This window comes from Toxotes jaculatrix, chromosome 15, assembly GCF_017976425.1.
Source record: "Toxotes jaculatrix isolate fToxJac2 chromosome 15, fToxJac2.pri, whole genome shotgun sequence".
In the NCBI taxonomy this organism is placed as follows: domain Eukaryota; kingdom Metazoa; phylum Chordata; class Actinopteri; family Toxotidae; genus Toxotes; species Toxotes jaculatrix.
In genome coordinates, this window is record NC_054408.1 from 6,726,377 (window position 1) to 6,744,074 (window position 17,698).

The 17,698-nt window shown below is 41.1% G+C and overlaps 1 protein-coding gene across 1 annotated transcript in view; it reads right to left on the reverse strand.

The window, feature by feature from the left end:
- itgbl1 (integrin, beta-like 1) overlaps window positions 1–17,698 on the reverse strand; it is a 35,818-nt gene that overhangs the window by 2,412 nt on the left and 15,708 nt on the right. Inside the window, exons 6-10 of the mRNA XM_041057226.1 lie at window positions 15,615–15,755; window positions 14,592–14,738; window positions 7,983–8,099; window positions 2,599–2,745; window positions 1,302–1,415 (exon numbers count right to left, since the gene is read on the reverse strand). Of these exons, the coding sequence (XP_040913160.1) occupies window positions 1,302–1,415; window positions 2,599–2,745; window positions 7,983–8,099; window positions 14,592–14,738; window positions 15,615–15,755 (666 nt within the window). The remainder of the gene's footprint in view (window positions 1–1,301; window positions 1,416–2,598; window positions 2,746–7,982; window positions 8,100–14,591; window positions 14,739–15,614; window positions 15,756–17,698) is intronic.

The following is a 17,698-nucleotide window of genomic DNA, read 5'->3' on the forward strand; positions in this document are numbered from 1 at the left end:
TTGTGCTCTTGATACATAGACCTGTTAGGTGATTGTAATAGTCCTGATGAGTGATTTCTACAAATTGGTGAACATAAATCCAGTGAACACAGTGTTGCACGGTGACAAAATGTTGTAATTTCTTTGTTTTCATACTCTTACCTGTGTTGCACACACCTGTATAGACCTTTTTGTCTCTTTTCTGAATGGTTGCTGAAATTATCGTATTCAGTGCATGAAATTAACCAGCAAGCATTCCTAATACGCTGAATTTTCCACATCACTCATCAGTCGTATGTGTAATGAGAATCTACAGCTTTGAAGGGCCCATGAAATCTCTGGATGCAGAGTAATATATTGGAAAAGTTGCCACACAAATTTTTGTATCATTAGCATGGAAAGAAAAAGAGATTCCATCATGGCTACCTGGAGAATAGAAGCCGTGACTTTTATCTTCACATTAAACCCCCTCTATGGAATTGCCTTTTTATGTAAGACACCATTATATTATAATAATTCTCATGCATATGGTAATTTTCACATATACACTCCAGTCAGTAATATGGTAATCAGGAACATTTAACAGACATCTCCATACATTTTCTTCGTTTTCTCCCAGTTCTCCACAATTTTTAAGCAACGTTTGTCTGCATCTGGAGCCACTGATGCGCATTTGAATGACATTAAGGCTGACATTTAGAGTCGTGAAGTCATGATGAGAAACACTTCTGAACAGCTGTCCAGATTTTGACAGGCCCCGGGGCAAAAATAATTATAAACATGTACTGAGATTTCCATTATCAGTGGGGAGAAAACGGCTCCTGTCGATGAACGGCTATATAGAGGAGTGTGTGTGTGTGTGTGTGTTTTGTCTTGATTAATTTGTCTGTCTTCTGACTCAACCATAGATGTTCACATTAGTGGGATTGGTGTGTGTGTGTGAGAGAGCTTCGCAGATTCTTTCAGTTCTGAGAAACTAAGAGCCAGTCTGGGGCCTGAGTCAGACCAGCACCAAATCGTATGCGTCATTATTGGGTTCAGTAGGATTTTGTCTGTGTCAGTAAAGACACAGGTGTGACGCAAGTAGGCCAACGGAAATATATTTGATACCCAAAATCACAGGTTTTATATGTAAAATTTTAATTTGAAAAGTAACTGGTCTGCTCAGGTCAACCACATTTTGTATCAGGTCTAAATAGCCATGGGGTTTATTTGGATTGGGTCCTTCTTTTTCTGAAAATGGATTCATGGGTCCATTTCATATTGGATCCAACAGCTGCAACCTGAAGACCTCTAGTGTGTGTGTGCGGTTCTTACAGTACCTGTGCAGATGAGGCCGTCGTGTTTGTCACACTCGCGGTCATCGCACTCACAGTACTCTCCAGACACCCACCACTCTTGGGGAGAGCAGATACATCGGCCACAGTGACAGGAACCTGCAACACACACACACACACACACTTGTGTTTTTATTATTTTTTTATTTTTTTATTTATTTTATTTATTTAATAAATGCTGTTTGTATTATTTCCTGTAAATTCTCTATTTTACACAAAAGATTAATAGTGTTGGGGCAGAGTGGATATGAAATCTTCCCTGGGGAAACAGCTACTAATATTACGTTTGCCACCAGGAAAGCAATCCACCCACACTTTAAACTTCCTCTCTTACCCATCAGTGTCTGTTCCTCTGTCTCTCAAGGGCAGCAGCAGGATAATAAGGTATTAAGGATTGGTAGAGGGAAAACAAATCTACTGCTGTTTCTTTCATTTTTTTTCCCCCCAAAAGCTCACACCCTGAGGTCCAGCAACTATGTTTTCAATCTCCCCAATTTCTACCAACACACACCGGGTTACAAGAACCCACTATGAGAGGTGGAGGCAGGCAGCAAGAGACAGACAGAGTGAGGAGCAGGAGAGCAAGTAAAACAGATAAGAGAGAGGTGAGACAAGGGGAGGAGCAGAGGGAAGATTGTTCTGGTGTCTGAATGTAGTGGAGCGTGGAGAATGAACACGCTCATTTTCATTTTCACACCCTGCTTGCCTCTGCTCTGCGGAGCTGGACCCACTCCAATCGTCTGTTTCTGTGGATTCACGGCTAGGCAACAGTGGTCGTGTGGTGTCATTTGTCATGTAATGATATGTTCGATGTAGTGACAGCATGGAAAACTTCACATTATTGACATATAGGAGACAGTAAATGGGCAACCACAAGAATGATCTTTTATTACAGATTTTCTCCTCTAAGAATTGGCCAATTGATTGAGACGCTTGAATTCATCTTTCAAAAGAGATGTTTCTGCTGCTATAACAGTTTCTGATTGTCACAATTCATGCAGGACATTTGGATGGATGACTTTTATATATATATTTTTATATATGTTTTTATAGTGTCTCTATTTCATGATAAAACAGAGTCGTGTGGGGATTCCAAGGGTTAAAACTTGGATAATTGCATCTGCGCATATTTCCAGTTTGAGTTCTTTGCAATTATAAATATCAGTTTTGTGTTTATGTGCTATATGTATGTATATATTATTTGACATCAATCTTGACACCCAAATGGTGGCTTTTATGAAAACCTTTCCTAAGAAGCATTTGATAAGACGATGATGCTCACCTTTTCCACTGCACATGACTCCGTCTGAGCTCTCACAAAGCTCCTTGCTCTGGGCATCGCTCATATCACAAGACCTGGGGAACTGGCAAAGCTTCCCGAACCAACCCTCCTCGCAGATGCACCGTCCACAGGAACAGTAACCGTGACCTGGCGGTGGAGGGCAGAACGGCCTTCATTTAAAGGAGACAGAATATGGAGCAGGCCCATGAGAAAATAGCACAGATAGAAGAAAAATAAATAAATAAAGCATTCACAGATACAGTGAAAAGCCAAGGGAGATGCAACTGGAGAGCAAAAAGATAGCACTAAAGCACATAAACACATAGAGCTGACAGCGCAGACATTGAACCTTGACACTAATAGGCAGTACAAGGAGACAGAGCTGCAGGAAGACGAGAGAGACGCAGCAGGCTAATTGTATTTCCCCTGAGGACATGAAAGGAACTGTCATCACTGGTCTTGTCCTGTCCTTAATAAATCTCCAGCACTTCAGAGAGAGATGAAAAACAAAGAGATGCAATGGCAGACAAAAACAAACACATACGCACCCACACAAGAAACCAGGGACGTTTAATTGGTTGAAAGAGGTGTTTGGATACTGGGGTGCCTTAATAGCTGACAGCATCACTGTGGTTTTAACAAGCACTGTAACACTTATGCCCTCCTTCATCTCCAACCGGAGCCTTAGATCAATCACGATGTGCTTCTTCCAGTAAAAATCATATCATGTAGAGGTAGTCGCGTCATTGATTGATTCCTTTTTGTTCACATCTGGTAAGAGATGCCAGGTTGAAGAGGTGGTAATGAGCAGAGCATTTTTCCATCATTTTCATCACCGTAAATCCATACTGTGCTGCTGGAAATTGTTTGATGTACGGGTGTATTGATCCAATCAAGCAGCCGTTCGACTCAATTTTGATTCTTTCAGCTGAGATTCAATGCCTCTTAAAGTCACTCGTTCAGCCCAGGACTTAAATACACGCATTAATACAAATAAACTGTAAAATTTTCTAATTGATTTAAAGCTTTTTGAGGCACTAATTCAAAGTGTGTCAAATTCAGTACTCTCATATAACTATCAGTAAGAAAACAAATGTTGAACTATTCCTTTAAACCCTGAGTTTGAAACGGAAGTTTTAATCAATTTCTTTGGGTGGAAGAAATAGAAGATGGGAGAATGGGCGACAGAAATCAAACCGTCAGTATCTTTAGGGACACAGACACTGCAGCATATTGCTAATACCAGCAATGAATCACTCTACTGCTACAGATAATATATCAATATTGGCTCTTTCCTCGCTATCTCTCGATTTCTGCCTCACTTCGCTTCCTGGTGCTGTCTGAATTTCTATCAATCAGAGGTGGAGGTCGGTGATGGCGTATGGAGGATGTTGTGGTGGGAGGTTATAAATGAAAGTTAGCTAGCTTCTGACTTAAATGGAGTGGAGTGGCAGCTATGTCAGGCCATGCATGGCTGCCTCAATCAGCCAGCCAGGAAGGCTATTAATTGCTTTGGAGGAAAGGCAACCTAGGCTTTATTCAATTAGTCTGCACCTGCCTTTCACACAAGCACGTATTGTGTCGTAGACATGGACTGTGTAGATGAGGAATTGGTAAATCAGGTATTTAAACCAGCAAAGATCTGTATTGTATGCAGGGAGAGTCTGTCAGGAGTTAAGAGTTCATTGCCACAGAGAAAGAATGGAGCTGAGTGAGTAATGTGAGAGAGAATGATCTAAGCTCTTCTCTATGTAAACACTGCTATGAAAAAAATGCACCTCATCAAGTCATATTTTTTATGTCTGAGTCCTGATAACTGTATTTTTTTAAAGAAAAATATTTCATCCTGTTTCAAGAGAAATCAGTCTGTTCCAAGATTTTTCTAGAAATGAGAGTATATTTTGAAACAAGCAAAAGCGAGGAAGATAGATTAACTTGAGGAATAATGTAAATTTAATTTAGACTATTTCATTTGGGGAGGAGGAGCAGGGTCAGCCTGGACCCACATCCTTCAAAGGTCGACAGCTACCTACTGTGATGGATCTTCTCGCCTGGTCAAGCCAGGTATCCAACTGTATCCATTTACTCATGAGTGTGAGCTAGGCATGGTGGCCAGTCAGTCGACCTTTCACAGCAGACATTTAGAAATGTCATCGCAGAAAAAGCACAGGTGACATTAATAACATTACATTGCATTTAGGTGTCCTGGTTCCAGGGCCCTGGTATCAAACGTGGTGTGACAGTTGCATTTCTTAGTGGGGCAAGTAATTATGATAAAAGCCATTATGAATATTATTGGTTGGACCTGTGCTTCTTCTGCTGTGACAAGTCAAATCAGGTCCTGGAGAAAGAGCCTTGATACCCACAGTCAGCAGTCTGGCTAAACACCACTCATGTCCTATGAGGGTTCGCATAATAACTGGTTTCAGACTTTTAAATACTGCTCATGTCAACAAGTCATAATTATGACTGGGAAATTCTGTATATTAATGAAATCTCTGAAACTGTACATCAGACTTGGCACTTAATTCCATGCAAGTGCCTTAAAAGGCAAACAAATACAGATGCCGATGTCAGCCAAAGTCCATTGTTCAAGGTAAGTAAACCCAAATGTAATGGATGTTGTGCTAGGCTGTCAATGCACAGTATTTTTAAAACTTCACATTGCCAACTCTGCAGACACTGTCTGTAGAGTTGTCCAATGACATGAAAACTAACAATTCTTAAAGACAGGCATTGTTTTCATCTCTACTGTCTCCCCCATATGATATGAATTCAGCTTGAGTGCACAAAAGGTGACCGAACAGGTTCTGGGCATTGCTGTTTTTGTTTACTCTATGGAATGGCTGTGCATATGGATCCCCTTGTTTTTTGTGTGTGAAAAATACAAGCTGGTTAACACTGAAGGACTCAGTTATATGCAAGGAGCATGTGTCATTCATCATTTCTCTCCTCTCTGTTGTCTGCAGTGAGGCTCAAACATCCAGGGGCACTCACAGCACTGTAACCTGGATTTGGAAGTTTCTTACAGCTCTCTCACTGTGAAGTTTTACTTTCTGCTTAATCCCCACTCCTCACTCTGGGTACCTGCTTTGGAGTCTCACTCAGTTTCTCTAAATACTCAATACCTTCCACAGGCCTCTGAGAATACAGACTTAATTGTCGGCCTGACAGCATGTCTGTGTGTATGTGTTTGTGTGTGTGTGACTGTGTTGGTGTTTGGTGCTCAGACAGGCTCTCCCTGGTAGCCTCATGAAGAATTGTCTCTGGACGGCCCAACGCACAATGAGCCCCAGTAATCTGTTCACATAAATACTGCATCCCCGTTTAAAGGAGAAAATTTCCCTCAGATGCTGCAATGCACAAATGATACAAAATGGCACAGCCCCACAAAACAACATTAAAAAGGCCCACTCAGAGGGAGGCCCAGCTGCTGGGTGAAAGGAGTAGACAGATTATATGCCAGTTCAAGAATAAACGTAAAAATAGTTTGCTAACTTACATGTGACAATGAATGTCTCAGAGTGAAACAGACAATAGATTGGACACTGAAGGGAGTTTAACAATGTCCCTCCCCTGCTTGATACAGGTGTATGAGAAAATCTGCGCTGTGTGTGTTTACTCCATGGAAAACTGTGCATGTGTAATGTTGGATCACTTCTCCAGCACTTGAAATGTAGCAAACAAAGACAGACAAGCATGTATCTGAGTGGAGTATGTGTCCAAAAGACACGGTACTCTGTGTCCTCTCAGATTAAACAGAAGAACCAATAAGCAATAAGTAATACCAACATAAAAAAGGAGTGTTGAATTAAATAAAAGAAAGCCCTCAACATCAAGAATCATGTTTGACCATGTGAATCAGACATTTTGTCAGTTTTCCCAATTGCCTATTGGTTTTGCTGTGGAAGAATGGAAATTTTCTCAATTTTTTCTGCTTTCCTTTGGGAGCACCACAATCCTCAATTGCATGTTTTGTTCATCTGACTTCCTCTATTCTCTATCTTGCTTTCCCACGACAGCAGCTGCAAAGGGAAATGGCAATTTCAGTTGAGCCTCTAATGTTTTAGTGCGATCTATCCATAACAGTGGTTGTGCCTAAATTGCTCAAATTAAGAGCATAAACTTCCAAAGACCTCAAACAGAAGCTTCAAAGGCGATTTCTCTCAAATTCAGCTCAAGGGTTTAGAGGCTTTTGCCTGTGGATATCAAAGAGAGCAGATAGGATCATACTGTATTGATCTTCAAATTCAGCGTCTGCTCCTGGCACAGTTTCAAAGTGGGTGAGTGTATGTGTGCGCACGCTGTACATAATGTGTGCAGTTTTCTGTGCAGTGATTAGAAGAGGAGTGGTAAGTGTATAACCACATCCAGTAGGTCAGGAGATGTAAATCTCATGTTTTTGTTCTGAATTGGAGAGGTGAGGTGGGTGAATTGGCAGGTATTTTGTGCCACGGCTCAGGATCGGGAGGAATCAAAGGCAACCCTCTGAGACACCAACAAATGTTCAAAACAGTTCACTTTTATTTAGGCTGACACAAGCAGGCGAGGACAAGCTGTAGGTGAAGTCAGGACATGGAGCAGTGGTTGGCAACAGGCAGGTAGGAAAATTGGGCAAACAGATAAGCAAGGATAGATAGCTACAGAGTGGAAGGCACAATAGACAATGTAGAAGATAATCAGTGGAAATGGGCCAGTATGTATACTAGGAATTGATTAGGCATTTGGGAACAGGTGGGTGGGTGGGGGTGCTCCAACTGTTCCTCACCTCGAACTGGCCCTCATGCAAGAACATTCAGTTATTCTGATCCTAACCCTGTCATGTTTTTTTTCACATGAATCTTGGTTTTATGAGCGTTTTAAGTCAGATGAATTGTTTCTGTAAGAATTCATGATTTACATGATCTTCTGTATGTCCAGAAATTGTAGTGCACATCTACCTGTTCGGATCTGTTTCTTGACAAGTGTCAATCACCAAAATGTCACCCACTGAGAATTTCACAACACAGTACTTCAAGTCCTGCTGCCTGAAATCAGCAGGCGATTACAAATTTAGCAGTGTCAGTGCCACTTAATTATTAAGTCAAATGAGTGTTTTTCACCCAGTGGAGAAAGGCACACCATCTGTACATGGCTTATATGACAGGACTGGACCACTTGTGAATTTTATTCATACATAATAACTATTAGTATTCAAGTATTAGAAAATTGGAGAATGCGACAAATCACTCAAATCACTCGTAAATTCCACTTCCGAACAAAACTCTAAATCCCTAATGTTCTGTCGGTTCCTTCTGTTCCTCACACTACATGCACAGTCCTTAAAGGACACAGAGATTTTGTTGTTTGTGTGTATGTATGTGTGTGAATGTGTGTGCTCTTACCTCCACAGACCTCTCCAAAGATGTCCTCGCACTGACGGTCGTCACACTCACAGTTTTTGCCATGAACACGACTGTCCCCAGGTGGGTGGCAAATACACTGTCCACACTGGCACTGACCTACAAAGACAGAGACGTTTTCTCGCATCTGAGCGGTGTTTCACAGCAGAGTTGTGTTTTTAAAAGCTGTTCAGTGGAATAATCTGGCCTTTTCTTTAGCTTCATGTCATCCTGAGTTTTTACTTTTACCATTCAACCTGTAAGACAGGAGAGTGATTTGCATGCCCACAGCAGACGAGTTCAATAACTGATTTTAAACAAGACCTAACCTGCCTGACTCCTTCCAGGCACACAGTGAAATTTTGTATGTAAATCACTCACTCTAATAAACACTCACATGGGCTATACATACTCACCCACCCACCCACACACACACCTCGAGATGTTGCTATCCCTCTTCAATCAGCGAGCTGCCAGTGAAGAGGGCCACAGGGAAACTTGCTGAGAGAGCACGCTGGCTAATGGTGAGCCTCATTAGAAAAACATAATCTGTTCTGAACTGTCTTTGGAGGTGTACAGCATACCTGCTCATTGATCCATTTAACCAGGCTGCTCTGAGTAATGTTAACTTTGTGTGTAGTGTAGGCCAAACACAGAAATTTGGAAGGTTAGAGAGAGAAATGTCTTCTAAGACGCTAATCACTGCCTTCTATTGCAGATTGTTTTACAAACTAAATTGTTGATGTTGCTGCACTTAGTTGTTTTTAAAAATATACTGTAACTGAGTAATTTGTTCCTCTTTAAGGATGTAACTATAATAATACATTACTGAGGTGTGAATTGTGTTCCAGTTCAACAGTACAGAGTGGCTTTTTTATTTTAATATTACCTTTAATAGAGCTTAAGAATAACATTGCATGCAATCAGGCATTACTGTGATAGGTGCATTTGTCTGACAAAGGAGAAAGACACACACAGTTGGACATCTTTTAAATGTTCCTATTCACTGATGCCACAGACAAAAGACACCCAGAAGGGCTACAAACAGGTAAGCTGCCCACCATGAAAAATAATTGCACAAAAGGAATTTCCCAGCTCAGTGAAGGCAGACGGTTAAAACACAGCACACCGAGTGCCCCCTCTCTTTTCCCTCCTGTTTTTATTGAGCTGGGTTTGTCCTTTTTGCAAAATCATTATTCACTCTGAGTGTTTTCCCCTGTTTGTAGCCCTGCAGGGTACATTTTGTGTTTAGTGCCACTAAATCACCCCTAAAACATAACCATAATGTGTATGTACATGCTTTTATCTTTTGATGACTCACTGAGTGGAGCTAGGAGCAATTTATAGTGCCCAACAGGAATTTACAGGACAGCCACTTGACAGACTGCTTCACCTCATGTCCGTGTCACATCACTGTCATTTCTTATGACCACACACACACACACACACACACACACACACACACACACACACACACACACACACACACACACACACACACACACACACACACACACACACACAGTGTAGCAACCTCTCTTCCTGCTTCACATATAGCATACCACCAACTACTCTGGGGACTCAGTTACCCTAGCAACCAGTGATGTCATAACACCCTGCCTTATTGATTATCTCTGTGGTCGTCAAACCATCCACACCAGCGTGTTTCTGTGTGTTTGTGTGTGTTGGTGTATAATTTTTCTGTCCTGTCTAAGGATGGAAAGACGTGCATGTACAAACACAGGACAGGTGAGGGTGTGGCAAACTAATTTTTGCAGTTTTAGTGAGCAGATGTGCAAGCTTAGTCATGTTGCAGCACAGCCTAGCTGGAAAGGGGCTAGAGCAGGTTGAATGCGCTGTTAAATGGATGAATACTTAATCAGCAAGTGGTGGGGTAGGCTTGAATAACCATGTCAGCTTCTCTCATTCCTTTAAAAAGCAGCAGACAGTTTCCTCAGGGGCTGGGAGGAGAGTCCAAGCCAGTTTCTCCCAAGGGAAAACTGCTCTTTTTCAAGAGACACAGAGTCCCAATGCACCCCCCCCCCAAACATAATAACAATGTCTGCTTCTAAGTCGAATTCTCATTTCGGGAAATTCCTCTCACAATTTCTTTCTTTAACATTGAGCACAAAATTATTTTTAGAAGACAGTGAGATTCAGGGACTTGAATGTATTGTTTAAAGTACTTACATAGCTACATAAACTAACAGTGTTCATGATATTTCCATTTACATAAAAACTACTATAGATTTTCAAGATGTTTGGGGTTTTGCTTGTTCTAAAAGCATTGATAGGGCTCTGAATATCTCTCTGTAGCATAGCTTGGAGTCTATGCTCAAAAGTACATAAGACTGTGTACTTAATATTTTACAGCCAGGTGACATGTCTGAGGTTTTAATTCAAGTTTCCACCCTGTTTAAATTCATGCACAATTTCACAGGGCTTCAAATTCAAATTAAAGAATGCAGATAGAACATGGCTACAGGGAATTAATCACCTTTAAGGGAAAGCTCTCATACGTTCTGCAGTAGTATTAGAGCAACCATTAATGGGACTTGTTTCAAAGACACTGAAATGCTGTTTTGATGGGCATTTATGTGAATTTTGGACATATCTTTGTGTGTGACTCTTCTATCTAGACTGTGTCACATTTGTCACATTATCAGTGAAGTAGTGAGAACCCAGTGAAAATGCATGCCCATTTTCATGCCAGAATCAGTACCAACATTGTGCCTTATGCGTTGATCTGCATAAACACAACCACAGCTGTGACACTCCTCTCACCGCAGAGATGCTGCGAAACTGACACACAGACAAAAGTGCAAAAATTGCTCTTGCATTTCACTTACGTTTGCGCTTCAGCCATCTCTGGACAAAAACAAAGCTCTTTGACTGAACAAAACACATTTGTAGTGTAAAATCGAAATCTGTTCACTTTTATCCACTGCACTACCTAAAACACCAAATGACCGAGATGAAACCAGGATCTTGGAAATAACTTTTCCAAAGGATTTTCCAACCTAACACCATGGATTGGCAGTTTTAAAACCACTTTGTGTTCTGTGGCAGCAGCAGTTAGTGCTGTGTCTCATCATGTGGTGTGAATGAAAGCAAAGCATTCCTGCAGCAAGTGCTAGAGGATGAAAATGACACCTCAGCCTCTTTTTTAACATTTCACTCAATAATATGTTACATTATTGAAGCTAAAGACATTCAGACTCCCTTTTCACTTGGTCTTCAATCCAAACGAGGGACAAAAATCAGAATATCTGGCCCTCTGCTGTCCCGGTGATCATGTTCTTAAACTGTTTAAATATTTCGAAGTTGGTAGTACAATAATAAATCTCTGGTCTATCCCTTAAATGTTAGACACTGGAGTAAGGTAATGCAAAAGGTATGTGCTTTTAAATATTAACAATCACACAGTTAATGTCTATTACAGGCCACTCTCCTGAAAGCAGAGAAAGGAATCCCAAGAATCAGCAGAAAGATGTTGAAAGCAGGTGTTTCCTTGAGGAAATACCACAGTATAAAGAATGTGCTATCCACAAGCGTCTTGCCTCCACCTCTCAGGAAGAAAAACTCTGAAGCTGCTGTTTCAAATTTCAAGGCTTTTCCGCTCAAGCTGCCATCTGTACCAGCAGCATTCATCCATGCCTAAGTGATTTTCTACGTCTGTCTCCTTCAGTTTCTCTCTCTTACTCTCCCACCCTGCTTCCTGTCTCCCTTCATTGTATTTCCCACAGACCTCCTCTCTCTCTCACACACTCTCTCTCTCTCTTACTCCCTTTTCTAACCCTTCACATCTATTCTCATTCATCAAAGCCTTGCAACAAACTCTGTTACAGTTGTTTGTTTCCTACTACTGTGATCTTCCAAACACTTAATCAAATGGGCATCCTCTGGAAAAGAAAGTTAAGTAAATAAAGCCACACATGCACACACACACTTTCCTAAACACTCAGGTATACATGCACACACAGTCCCTTCCCCTTTATTGCTACCATGACAGCTTCCCTCCTCTGTCTATCTGAACAGAGGCAGTGCTTTCAGCTATTTATGACTAATTACAGAGGAGGAGCAGGTGGAGCTGAGCTGACAGTGTGAATTTAGGACATATAGACAATGCTGTGAACATGTAATAGATATAAATTATTGGCCTCAGCCAGCATTACAAATTCTGATTAATGGAAAAAGTGTCTCCCAGTTTCACATATTTAACACTAGAAATCCTAATCAGAACTGATTCCTTTAGGTGTGCACAGGAAAAGACTTATTCAATACTTTGTGGTGTAAATATACACCTTTAACTGGTCCTCGATGGACAGGCATGGGTGAAAAAAAAATGCAATTTATAAGAGGAAGAATTTATGAATCCATTAATTGTTCTATTGCAAAGGGTAATTTAAAGTTCCATTTTGTTGCAACAATTGGAGATAATTTAAAGGTACTGCTGGAAGAATTAAAGCTAATTAACTCTCCCAGCACAAGTTAATCTTTGCTGTTTCATTATGTGAGGGGAAGCACCATGCTTGCTCAACCCTGTTGCTGTGGAATTGGTTTGAGGCCGTCAAGGCCAAAGTCTGTTATGGTACAGACACAATATGTAATGAATAGTTGATGTATTCAAAGGACACCAAATTGGTTCTATTTTGAGAGTGCACTTGCATTGTTCCATTGTTGGCCATTGGTGATGTTGACTTGGTAATGTAATTGTCTCCATGGTAGCAGCCCTGCCCTATGTGGTTTCAGGTGCCCAATCTAATCAGCAGCTTTCTCAGCTACGGGTGTGAGGGATATCCATGGCTGATATAGTAACAGACAGTAGGCTACAGTCCACATATCCTCTCTTTTTGTTTGGAACAAAGCAGCGGTTGAAAGGCTGTGGACTCCCCAGAGATTTCCTCAGGAAATCAAAGCTTCACATTAACCCCTGATAAAACCGCAGAGCCCTGAGACCAAGCAGCTTGTGTCCTTGTAGTATCGCCCACCGCCAGCTACATTATAAAGCTGGATCATTTTGAGACCTACAGAGTACTGCAGGCTTTACTGTACCTTTTCTAGTTGCCCTCTCATTCTGAAGTACAGAAAACTACAAAATGACTGGAGCAGAGTTACACTGAACAATGGTCCTGCACTGCAAAGCTGATTGATTAAGCCTGCTGCATCAGTGTAAAATACAGGTACAAGAGAAACCTCAGAAGATTCCACATTGTGCACTGGAGAGCTACAAGACAATTTATCATATAAACAAATGGCCAGAGCGTATTTTGGAACAATGCAGGTTGTCAGTCATTTTAAGGACAAAGGTCACATGACCATTGTGCATTGTTAACTCTGGATGAAGGCACAGTATGCATCTGGCAAAGCTGTACCATTATTTTGGCTTTGCTTCTTCTTGTCTGGCGTGTCTATAGATGAACAAACTTGGAACTTTCGTCATTTCATGAGGGCTCACTCAAATCAAAGTTAAAATTGTTTTGGTCTCCTCAATTTAGAGGATTTCTGTCTGTGTGCTGCATTGTCTGAGCTCTGCCCACTGGTGTAAAGTGAGTGGGAGAAGAGGATGTCATGTACTTCTGTGCACCAATCAGTACCAGAATCAGATGACACTTGTGGGGTGGTTTGCTTGTGTCACCAGTGCTGGCAATCAAATCTGATCAGACCACATTCTCACACAGACCTGATGAAGCAGGTTAGTAAAGTTTTTGAGTGTTTACATCGTGATAATTATCACCTAAGAATGTTTTCCTCCTCTAACTTGATTGTTAGTTATTTAGTCATGAATATTGAATTTTATAGATAAAAACTCAAGATGTAAAACCAAGTTTTAAATGTAAAAATTGTTTAGAATTTAAATGGCAATACACAACCTGCACTCATGAACTCATAACAGGCTGATACAGCAGAAGTGGGAAAGAAGAGTAACACGCTAACAGCTTCTATAGATTATTGGTCTTCTAGATCTAAAATGTTATACTATGCTCCCACTTTCACCTCACTGTCATCAATCAACAGGCTCAAGGGTGCATGGCTGGGACAAGCACAAGCTGGACCTTTGTTTTGTTAGCACAGGTTCCAGTGTTGACTCAGTATTTGAATCAAATATCAGTACGATGCCTAACATTTGTAGGCAAAGAAAACAAGCCTTCTCTGTTCAGAAAGACCTCTAATGAAGCATTCAGTACACTGTAATAAATCTGGACATATCGACCCACAGCTTGAGAGAGCTGCCCCAGCCGTGGCTCACATTGTTGTTGGCAAACAGTGCCCCTTAAACTCACACACGCACATGAACATATGTGCATATACTCACATATGAGCACAAGTGCTAATCATTAAACACAAAACCAAAAAGCAGTTGTACAAATGGACACACAAAAAGTACATTAATGAGTATGATTGGTATGACACAAATGCAATGAGTGGCTGCTGTTCAGCTCATGGCTTAGTTAAAGATACTATCACATGTGATTGCTTGGCACCCTCATGTCTTTAAGGCTGCGTTAAGAGATGGCCTGGAAATCGCCTATTTGATACCAAGAGGTGAGAGCAGAGTACAGGTCTGCCTCAGTAACCATGGCAACTGGATCAAATGGGAAGATCGGGTACCTCGTCCGAAGCAGGGCAAATTGGACGTTCCTCGACACTTCTTCAGACTGCTCTCCAGAGACAAGGAGCAGGACATAGGATGCTCACACTTCTTCCCTGCCCATCCTTCCTTGCAGTCACACCTGCCACAATTACACTGACCATGACCTGCCAACAAGAAAGAATAAGAGGTGGAGGAAGCAGAGAGGTGAAACAAGGTGGTGGCTTTGCACAGGGAAATTTCAAATGACCGTCCTGAGAAGGGGGGGGCAGCATTAAGGGAAGTGGACACACCATGCAGGGTGGAGAAGTGCATAGGTTATGGAGCGGAAAAGAGATCAAATGGGAGCTGGTGTGAAAGAGGGAGGGAGAGAAAGAGAGGAGCAAGGGAGGTAGTAAAATTACCAGGGGAAGGACATGCCAAAGGTGAATTTGGTGTCCTTAGAACATGGATGACCTGCATTGATTTTACCTGGTCTGGACAGGGAAATATACTGTATATATATATATATATAGAGCGAGAGAGAGACAGAAACTGATAGAGAAAGATGAGATTTAGAACATTAAAATGTGAATTGCTTGTGCATTCTCTCACACTGTGGACAATTTACATGAAGGTGTGCATTGAAGAATTGCTGGCTTCAACGCATCAACAGCATGAATCCATGAACCCAACCTGCCTTTTGTCAGGCTGTTGATGGTGGTATAATGGTTTGGGGAATGCTTTATTAGAACATTTTGGCCCCTTAATACCAATCAGTCATCATTTGAATGCCACAGCCTGAGTACTGTTGCTGACCATCTGCATCTCTTTATGGTCATACCCATCTTTTAATGGCTACTTCCAGCATGATAATATGCCATGTCACAAAGCAAAAGTTGTCTCAAACTGGCTTCATGTACACGAGAATGAGTTCATTGTACTTCAGTGACCTTCCCCAGTAACAAGATCTGAATCCAGTAGAACAGGATTTAGGATTACCATAAATGTATCATATACAGGTATTTAACTGTGCTGTTTTCATACAATAACAGAATTCTGACCTGAGCAGAAGTCATCGGTGTATCTGTCATAGGTTGCATGACAGTTCCTCTCATCGCACTCGCAGGTGTCTCCATGAATATCTCCCCAGTCGCCAGAGGGATCTACATCATAACAGTTACACTCCCCACACACACAGGTCCCTCACACAACCACAACAAACACACATACTGTAAATATATGTTTTTCTGCTTTAGCAAAGCAGCTAGGAGGATAATACTCTTTTGCCTTCCGTCTCATTTTTTTCTTCCTTTATCTATGTATCTGTCTGTCTGTCTGTCTCTCTCTTTCTCATTTGTCGAACATCTTAGCCAGGGCATCAGCTGAGCAGCAGCCAGCGGAAATCCCATTTTCTCTTATCAGCAGTGACAGAGCATGGGGAACCCCAGGGGAGCCAGGCCAGCTGGCAAGCCTGTGGGCTGTGGCTGGCACGTGTCTGGCCCCTGGCACTGGGTTCAGTCTCCCTCACCACCTCATAACCCTGGAGCCCTGGATTTTTAGAGCCATGCACTTTTATGTCTGTCACAAATGTTGCAGCTGAGCTTCGCCAGAGCAGATTATAGCACCTGCACTAGTTACTGTTCAAAAACGTTATGTTTATGCTCTGTACAATCAGGAGGCCATTAGAAAATGCTTTTTTTCCCTCAACCATATTCCTGCTTTTCAGTGAAAAGCAACCTCCCTCTCCACTCTCCTCTCTGTGTGCCTCATGCAACCATATTGTCTCTGAGTAAAATTGTTTTGATCAAGAAATCATATATAGATGCACATATTTAGCCTCTAGCGGCTGTTATCGTTTTGACAGAATGCCAGTTAGTGTATTATTAGCTCAACTGAGGAGGCTAGGTGAACCTAACAGATGGAGGGGCTTGACAGTTTGCTAGAATGAAACAGAGTTATCTGTTGGGCACTGTCAGTCAAATCATTCACTCACTGAGCAGGAGCAGGTGATAAAGGTTACTGCTGAGCAAAGTAAAGGAAAGAGGAAGACATTTTACAGTCTCATACAAAGCATTTCATATGTTTACATCTATACAGGATGATGAAATCAAATCATCCCACTATTATGTAATCATCTTCCTTGATCCATTGCCTATAATCACCAGGAATTATCTTCACAATGCTTTAAAGGAGGATTAATTCAGAGCAAAATGGCTGCATGTCACATAGGGATGGGAACTGGGAATTGTTCTCATTATAATCAGTACCAAATTGTCTGACTTGCGGGTGTTGTTTAGCACTCGAACGGGGCAGAATGAAAATGAGCATTTTGGGGTATTTTACATAACTGGGAGCAAAGGTAAAATGTGCTTAATGCCTTTAAAGTAATGATCACAATATTTACTTTGTACTTTAACGTTTTTTGACCACGCACTGCATATTTTTGACAGTTTACATTACATATGTATGTAAAAAAAAAAAAAAAAGAAAGAATATTTCCTAAGCATAAGATTTTTTTTTTTCCCTCATCAATTTTAAATACTGTTCAGGCTGATGATTCAGGCTGATTCAGGCTATAACTAGTGGTTCCAGATCTCTGGTGGTTTACTCACAAATATGAAATTGTAAAGTAAATGTTTTTAAATTTAAAGATTTCCTGTATATGCTGTAATGTTTGTCTTTTCAATATAACAGCATTGTTTAAGCTGAACAGACAGAATAGAGAAACTAAATTAATGCTATAAAACCTGAATGAACAGTTTTTTTCATCATCTAACAGTGAAAAAATAATCTATAAAGAAGTCAATAAAGAATTAGATTGACAACAAGTAATTTTAAAAGAATCGGAAAACACTATCAATCAGGAAGAAAAAATGTGATTAGGTTGATTTTAACTAAAACCAGTAACAATACATGTTTGCAAACTGATATGGATTCCTTTTTTAATTGCAGGCATATTTCTTTTCTCTGGTAACTCTTGGGATTGTCAGGCCTTTGCCTGCCCTTTTCTATACTAAAGAGGAGTACAATGGGATATTAAACCACGAACACAGTCGATGGTTGTTCATGCTGCGTCAGCTGTGCACTAAACCATAAATTGCAGCTCTGCGATGGGGCTCTGTCCATGCAGCCTACCATTTAGCCC